This window comes from Octopus sinensis, linkage group LG26, assembly GCF_006345805.1.
Source record: "Octopus sinensis linkage group LG26, ASM634580v1, whole genome shotgun sequence".
NCBI lineage: Eukaryota > Metazoa > Mollusca > Cephalopoda > Octopoda > Octopodidae > Octopus > Octopus sinensis.
The window spans coordinates 216,074-226,073 of record NC_043022.1 but is presented as its reverse complement, the minus strand read 5'-3'; the positions used below and the strand labels follow the sequence as shown (position 1 = coordinate 226,073).

The 10,000-nt window shown below is 33.9% G+C and overlaps 1 protein-coding gene across 1 annotated transcript in view; it reads right to left on the bottom strand.

Moving 5' to 3' along the window:
* The window catches only part of LOC118768002 (signal peptide, CUB and EGF-like domain-containing protein 2), a 43,987-nt gene that overhangs the window by 9,496 nt on the left and 24,491 nt on the right, over positions 1–10,000 (bottom strand). Inside the window, exons 6-7 of the mRNA XM_036513628.1 lie at positions 9,487–9,606; positions 7,462–7,581 (exon numbers count right to left, since the gene is read on the bottom strand). Of these exons, the coding sequence (XP_036369521.1) occupies positions 7,462–7,581; positions 9,487–9,606 (240 nt within the window). The remainder of the gene's footprint in view (positions 1–7,461; positions 7,582–9,486; positions 9,607–10,000) is intronic.

The following is a 10,000-nucleotide window of genomic DNA, read 5'->3' as shown; positions in this document are numbered from 1 at the left end:
TTACGAGGAACTAGATAAACTGTTTAGCCACAAACGAGACAACCGGGATTGACCAACCTACTTGGTCTCCAGGCGGTTAATTTATGACACCCGCCATAACACCGGTAGGCCTCAACAACCAGAATACGCCATCTTGACCACCCTGTTAGTTCTTCACCCCCTCACATTTCTTCCTTCATCCCCTTATATAGTCGTTTATTTTCTTATCCTTATTATGTTTTTCGTCCTTAATTTTCGCTTCTTTATCTATATCTCTATTTATTTATATTACCATGTTTTTTTCACGTCCGTGTGTATTTATGTATACATATTTATATATTTATTTATATACATAGATACTTTTTTTATACTCTTATATATATTTTTTTATATTCTTATATCTTTTTTTACATTCTTATATCTTTTTAATATATTTTTTAAAATTTTACTGTTTTGTAATCTTTTACTCTTTTACTCCCCCTTTGTGAGCCCTAACTCACTAAAGATTCAACCTCCCAACCCCTTCCCTCTCTAGCTCAACATCCAAATTTCCTCATTCTACATCGAGTCAAAAGCGGGATGGACGCTTCGATTTCGTCTTGGTACCCCACTCTGTCGTACGTGACTATGAGGATTTGCATCCCCAACGTAAAACTTATAATGTAATATATGTCCTTGAAGTAGTAATTGTACGAGGCTGAAGAAGGCCATAGACACACATTTACATCAATTATGCATTGTTATAAAACCGTCTAATAAAGGCCCGAAACATATGTACCGCTAAATCCTTTGAATCATGTTTTTATGTTGATTAATATATATATATATCAAAATATTTTTCTTTTTATCTCGGGGTCAAAACGTAAGAAGTCGGAACACTACAATAAATGAATTTATGGGAAGATTTACCAACTCAGCTAATGGAATGCCTCGATGGTGACGCTTCTGTTCAGTCAATGTTGCATTTCACATACTTTGAAACGAGAACCACAAAGTGGCGAAGCGGAATTTCTTAACGGCACAGCCTTGGTTAGATACACAAGATTATCCTCTGATCATTATATTTCTTTTCGTTTCCCTTCAATGATTATTTATTTATTTAGTTGTGTGTGCATCATCTCAACCATGAAAAATATTTGAAAAACAAGCCAAAACTAAACAATAATTATATGAAAAAAGTTACTGAAGAAAAGTCTAATAAAAAGAATTAAATTATTTGAACAAATATCTATTCGACCTTCTATCTATCTATCTATCTATCTATCTATCTATCTATCTATCTATCTATCTATCTATCTATCTATCTATCTATCTATCTCATCTATCTACCTATCTATGTGTCAGTCTGTCTATGTTTGTATGTATGTATGCATGTATCTATCTATTTGTCCTTTCTGTCTGTCGGCTTGCCTGTCTGTCTATCTGTTTGTATGCCTGTCTATTTATCTATTTATTTATCTATCACTCTATTATTCCCAAACGATTTCAAAGTATATATATATATATATATATATATATATATATATCTATATTATATATTTAGGAGGTTATGAGAGATAATGGTGCCATTGATATCCAAGGTATCAGGTATGCTGAATAAGTGCTTTAGACAGACCATAGTTAGGTTCCAGGTTCGGTAATTTTGCGAATAAGGGGTTCAACGTTGATTCTATGTCAGCGTGTGTATATAAGAATTTTTTTTTCGTAATGAGATAAAAAAAAACCCAAGGAAGTGTAGATTTTAGAACATTTATAGATAGAAGGTCGTACAGCTGTTTCCAGGATATTTATTATATCCATTCATCGGAGACGGTGTGAGAGGATGGTTAAGAAATAGTTAATTTAGATAAGATATAAAACAGGGAGTGAGGTGGAGGAAATAAAGGAAATAGATGTGAGTTATGTAGAGATGTTGTATTTGTAGATCCATTTTTTAGGCAGAATAGAATAGATATAAGATTCCAATACCTTATGAGTAAAATCCAATAGTATGTAAAATTGGTCATTCCAAATATAGAGTTTATACACAGTGTTATTGAATCAAGAGTTTTATTTAAAGTAACCTAAAAATAGGCAGTGTATTCGTAGGGTTAAATCGAAAACAGAAAGAGAGGAATAAAGAAAGAGAAAAAGAAGAGAAAAAGAGGGAATAAAGAGAAAAAAGTAAGAAAAATAATAGAATAATAAAATAATATAAAAATAAAAAAAAGGAAGAGAGGAATAAAGTAAAGAAAGAAAGAAGAAGAAAAATAAAGATCTAGATAAGTGAAAGTGCATCAGTTAGTGGTCAGTGGAGATAATTTGAAAGTAGGAATGGGGAGAGCAAGGGTGATAAAGGGAGGGTGGGTAATAAAAGGTAAAGGAGTGACAAATGTATAGTGATAGAGTCTAAGTGGTGGGGCAGAGAGAGGGTTAGTAGTAAAGAATTAAGGAATTTAGATGGTTTTGGCAGGTCAGTGCTTAGGAATATAGGAAAATATATATGTGAAGATGTATACATATGTATATATTAGACATGTATATATATATATATATATATATATATATATATTTATACACGTTTATACATATCAATAGCCACACAACTCTTACTCGTATGTATATGTACACATTTGCATCCACATATAGGTGCATCTGCATGTATTATCGCCCCTGTATACACAGGTATATATACCTTGCATACATACATACATTCACATATACACACATACATACATATATGCATACACACATTCATACATATACACGCACAAATGGATGGATGCACCTACACACGAATATAATTAGATGGTTGTGATATTCGAGTATGAGTGAGGAATTAAATAGGGATTAGGAGCTAGAATGTAGATTTATAAGGTTATTGGGATTACCTAAGGGCTATTGTGGAAATGTACTGTATGGTCGTTTAGGCATTTGGATTTGTGGTAGAATTTGAATGTGTGAAAAAAGCGGTGGTTGCATGTGCTTTGTGCTTCATTATGTTTATTTAGCAGTGCTGGAGAGTTGTGCTTTTATATGTGAAGTGCCTCATGCAGGCAAGGTTTGGAGGTTGAGTGTTTTATATACACACTCTCACACACATATATCTATGTGTATGCATATATATATATATATATTATATATATATATATATATATATATATATATATATATATATTATATATATTATATTATATATATAATATATATATATGTATATATATATATATATGTATATATATATACATATATACACACATACATACATTATTATGGCTGCCCCCTCGTTATCGAGTATGGTCATTGCACAAAGCTTAACTGTTACTGGTGCTGTGATCGAATGTGACTTTTTAGCTCAGCTAAAGATCTACACTGTCTTGTACAAAATTGGCAACTAAAACCTTTACTGGTAATAGCCGGCTGTAGTGTAACTGGGCTTCATGTACCTTTGCATGTCGTTTAAGTTCTCCTGCCGAATTACACTTCTTCATATATATATACATAAATACATACATACATATATATATATATATATTATATATATATATATATATATATGTATGTATGTATTATTATGTATTTATGTATATATGTATGTATATATGTATATAAAAATTATATATATATATATATATATATAAGTAGAAATGAGGTACTCAGAAATCCGGATTGATCTGTATATATTAGATACACAATTCAGATCAATCTGAAGACTCCACTAGAGTGGAAGAAAGCGCTAATTTATGATATATGATGTATAAAAACATGTAACATACAAATAAATATCTGTAAATATAAAACCATCCAGATTTCTGAGTATCTCGTTTCTTCTAATATATAATACCTGTACATCATCTCCAAACCTTCTAACACACACACACACAGAGGCACACACACACACACATATACATATATATATATATATATATATATATATATATATATATATATATATATATATATATTAGGCGGAAGTGTGACTGTGTGGTAAGAAACTTCGTTCCTGGTTCAGTTCCACTGCGCGGTACCTTACGTGGGTGTCTTCTGCAATAGCCTCGAGCCGACCAATGCCTTCTGAGTACATTTGGTAGACGGAAACTGAAAGAAGCGCGTCGTGTACATATGCATATATGTGTGTGTGTTTATGTGCGTATGTGTTTTTATGCTTGTATGTATATATGTATGCATGCATATATCTAGGTACGTACGTACGTATGTATGTATGTATGTAGACGTGTATGTATGTTTGTATGCATATATGCATGTGTGTATGTGCGTATGTATGTGAGTGATGTGTGTATGCATGTGTCTGTGTGAATGTATTTATGCATTTTGTGTGTACGCCTGTATGTGTCTATGTACGTATACATACACTTTCGCACACATATATTTATGTATATGCACACATAAGCGATCAAAGCATTTTATTACTTTGATGTTTTGAAAACACACACACACATATACATACAAAAACACACGCACACACATATACATACAAAAACACACGCACACACATATACATACAAAAACACACGCACACACATATACATACAAAAACACACGCACACACATATACATACAAAAACACACACATATACATACAAAAACACACGCACATATACATACAAAAGCACACGCACATATACATACAAAAACACACACATATACATACAAAAACACACGCACATATACATACAAAAGCACACGCACATATACATACAAAAACACACACACATATACATACAAAAACACACGCACACACATATACATACAAAAACACACGCACACACATATACATACAAAAACACACGCACATATACATACAAAAGCACACGCACATATACATACAAAAACACACACACATATACATACAAAAACACACGCACATATACATACAAAAGCACACGCACATATACATACAAAAACACACACACATATACATACAAAAACACACGCACACACACTCTCACAAAAACACGTCGAAATTTCTACTGATTCTGTGAGATGTGACGGAAAATTACTTCCGATTAATTTTCAAAATTATTTTTGTTTTTAATAATAATATCATCATCATTGTTCGACCATGGTCGAGACAATGGAATTTACTATGCTACGCCAGACTTCGCGGTCCATCATAGCATTACGGAGGTCCTGTTGCTGGATGCCTGTATCCCTGGAGATTAGGAGAGTCTGCGCCCTCTGGTATCGCGAGCAGATGGCTTCTAGAGGAGAAGAGTAGAAATTACCTCGTTTTCAGCTCTACAACAATGTCCAGATTTTAGGCATGTCATTACAGGCTGACCAGGCCATACCCTTTCTAGTTAGAAAATCTTTTCCACACGATATGTATGACCCAAGATATTTGTAATCAGAAACCATATTTAATATACTTTTAATGATATACTTGTTTTTAATAATATGCTATTCTCTTGGTAAATATATTTTCTTATACTCACACATACTCTCACGCACACACACACACACACACTCTCATGCACACACACGGACTCGCCTGGAGCCGAAATGGAGGGGCAGAAACGAGGAAGGTACCAGGGGGTCGTAGAATCTGCCAGAAACAACAGCCAAATATCCCCCCAAACCACACACACCCTCCACAGAGTTTTCCTTTTTACCAGAAAGGCCTCCCCCATCGCTCCCAAGTGCGTAGCGCAAAAAATTACTCAACATCTGTCCAGATAGGGGTAGTGGGTTGCGTGGTGAAAAAAAAAATCATAACTTAAAATTAATGCCTCATTATGACGTCAGAGTTGTTGAATGTGATGAACAGACAAGAATGCTTCATTTCTGAATTTTAAATAAATGACCTAAATATTTCTTATTTGACCTAAATATCTTACAAATGACAAAATTCACCTTTTAACTTTTTCTTGTTTCAGTCATTCGACTGTGGCCATGCTGGGGCAATACCTTGAGTAATTTGTGTCCAATGAATCGATCCCATTACTTGAATTTTTTACATCCTAGCACTTATTCTCCCATTCTCTTTTGTCGAAGCGCTAAGTTAAGTGGATGTAAACACAGCAACACTGTCACCGTGTAATTCACATGGTGGTGGGATCAAAGTTAGAAACACACACACACACGACAGGTTTCTCAACAGTTTCCCTTTGCCTTATTCACTCACAAAGCTTTCGTAGGTTCGGGGATACAGTAGAAGACACTTACCCAAGATGTCACGCAGTGGGACAGAACCCGAAATACGAGAGACCTGAAACCACGTAGTTGCAACTAAATACATACACATACATACATACATACATACATACATACACACACACACACTCATACATGCACGCACATACATCCCACGCCCTCACACATAATCACTCTCGTATGTATGCACATGCACACATTCATATGCACATATATACATATTCCCATACACGTAAACACGCATGCACGCCCACTCCCACGCATACATATACGCACTCCTCGCTACACTCAAACATTGTGAAGCATGACTGTCACCACTTCTACATGAACCCGAAGATTGCATAAATTAATGCATGAAAGAACTAGTTCAATCAGAATGAAACATTTAACATTCTATTATTTTTATTTTATTTTATTTTATTATATATCTTATATTACATCATTATAAGATTGTAAATAAAACGTGAAAATCAGACAAGGTTGGAATTCCTTTTATTAATATATTCTTCTATACACAATCACATACACCCGTATCTCTCTCTCTCTTCTCTCTCTCTCTCTCTCTATATATATATATATATATATATATATATATATATATATATATATATATATATATATATGTATATTAATAGTAATGGTAAGACAACAAAAGAATGAAAGAGACCTCGATATTATGTAAATAGAGGAAATTATCCGTAATATATTATGTGACAATTATTTGGTTGGCATAATAAAACTCCGAGTTTCGGATGTCGGGGCGGAAACCTGCACCGGCATCTCTTCAGTTATCGATCAGTATTTGCGAAGGGAAATCATCGTTTCCATCTCTAGCCTTACATGATACACAGCAACACCACTAACAACAACTATAGCCTCTAATACTAACTCCTGTACTATACATTAGATAACGTAGTCCTAGATAAACTATGCCTGAATAAAAAATGGGATGGTCACAGCTGGAGCGTGTTTGATCATAGACTTGTCTGGACCAGGACAGGCGTGGGGCTAAACAACAAGATATATAGCCAGTAATACTAACTCCTATACTATACATTAGATAATGTAGTTCTAGATACACTATGCCTGAATAAAAGATGGGATGGTCATAGCTGGAACATCTTTGATCATAGGTCTGTGTGGGTCAGGACTGACCTGGGGCTAAACAGCAACAATTGCAACAACAACATTACCAACACAGTCAGGAACAAACTTTCGCTCAGTAATACACACACACACACACACACACACATACACAAACACACACACACTCACACACAAACCTACGTCCTGTCACGCAAATATCCGCTGTACCAGCTGACCACTTACCGATGCACTGTGTTCTGTTTTGGAGACTGTAACCATGGAAACACTCACACTTATGTCCACCAATGGTGTTGTTGCAGTGATGGTTACATCCTCCGTTCATGTGGTCACATTCATTGATGTCTAAGGAAAATAGAAAAAACAAACAGATAAGATTGAAAAACGTAGTGAATACGAGTTTATATGAGTGTATATATGTATGTGTATATGTGTATAGTATATATATATATATGTATGTATGTATGTATGTAAGTATGTATGTATTTATGTTATAGGCACAGGCTGTGTGGTAAGAAGCTTGCTTAACCACCACATGGTTCCTGGCACAGTCACAATGCGTGGCACCTTAGGCAAGTGTCTTCTACTATAGCCTCCGGCTGACCAAAGCCTTCAGAGAAGCCTGTCATATATATATATATATATATATATATATATAATATAATATATATATATATATATATATATATATATATATATATATAATACATATATATGTATGTATGTATTATGTATATATATATATATATATATATAATTATATATATATATATATATATATATTACTTTATATAATTATGAGTATAATATATAATTAGGGTTCATCAAAAAAATTTGCTTTGCCACATACCGAATGTTTAGAAATAGCAACCAAAGAACTTAGCTATTTCTTCTACTATAAGAAGAATCTCCCACACAATGTATACTCAAAAACATTTCACGTAGGCATAGAGGAAAAAATAACGAAACTTCACCCGGCATTTGATTACTTGTGGACTCGTTTCTGAGTTAGATAGATATGGAGATGCAAGAATTACATCGCCATTCTATCATTCTCTTCATCAGCACAAAGATTTCAATATTTTAAATTAAAGAGGACTGAAAAAATTGAATATGCCTGATTCAAGTAATATCAGACACACTATTTTCAACATCCAGTACCCACGAATTCAAAACATACGAATGAAGCTTCATATTCTCCTTCATCCACCCACGTGTGTTGTTGAGCAACAAATTCCTACAGAAAAATCTGTAGTTTATTATCAGGGAGAGAAATTATATTATCAATAATAATAAAGGGTAAAATTAATTAATTGATTAGTAATTAATAATTCTACCAAGTAGTGTTCAGCATGTTAAAAGTACCATTTACGATAAACTTAAGCATTACTTTATATAATTATGAGTATAATTATAATTAGGGTTCAGCAAAATATTTGCTTTGCCACATACCGAACTTTTAGAAATAGCAGCCAAAGAACTTAGCTATTTCTTCTACTATAAGAAGAATCTCCCAGACAATGTATACTCAAAAACAATTCACGTAGGCATAGAGGAAAAAATAACGAAAATGGAGAATACGAAGCCTCATTCGTATGCTTTGAATTCATTGGTACTAGATGCTGAAAATAGTGTGTTTGATGTTACTTGAATCAGATAGGCATGTTCAATTTTTTCAGTGCTCTCTAATTTAAAATATTGAAATCTTTGTGCTGATGAAGAGAATGATAGAATGGCGATGTAATTCTTGCATCTCCATATCTATCTTACTCAGAAACGCGTCCACAAGTAATCAAATGCCGGGTGAAGTTTCGTTATTTTTCGTTATATATGTATGTGTGATTGTACAGTAATCCCTCGCCATATCGTGTTTCACCTATCGCGGTTTATCACTTGATATTACATCGACTCCTCCGTGGTGTTGTTTTGCATTTACGATAGTATATATATATATATATATATATTATATATATATATTATATATATATATATATATTATATATATATATATAATATATATATATATAAATTATAAATTTTCTTTTAAATATACGGAACAGTTTTTTTTCAACTTCGCAGATTTCCCCCTATCCACTAAACTGCATCCAAAGGAGAGGTTCTAGTTCTGGAATTCTCTGGATCATGGATTCACCCCTAATTACTCCTAGGTGTGCATATATATTGATGTGTGTGTGTGTGTGTTTGTGCTTGTATGTATACATCAAAATAGAAACAACTTTATGTCCTCACCCAGGCATAGTCTTTTGTCTGTGAGCTTGAACCCCTGATGGCAGGCACAGTAGAAGCTCCCTGGGGTGTTGAAACACATCTCCTCACAACCTCCGTTCCTCAAATCGCATTCATTTATATCTGAAAAGAAAGAAAGGAAAACAAATAACTGTTATGGTGTTCTACTACTACCGCCGCCGCTGCTGCCACCACCAACACTACCACAACCACTAACACCCCTACTACTACTACCGCCACCACCACCACTATCACCGCTACAGCTACTATCACTACCACTACTACTATTGGGTTGTCCGGAAAGTTCGTGCCGATTTATAGTAGCTTACCTTTCGACTTATTTTAGAACATGGTCGAGTCCATAAAATAGGATTTGACTACACCTCCATTTAGAGCACAGTCTAAGCTATCTTTTCGTGGAAGAAGGTTTATGTTCCTATAACCTGTGCTAATTCTGTAACCCTTTAAAATGGGATATAAGAAGGTTCATTTTCGGGACATGATGCTTTAGGAACCA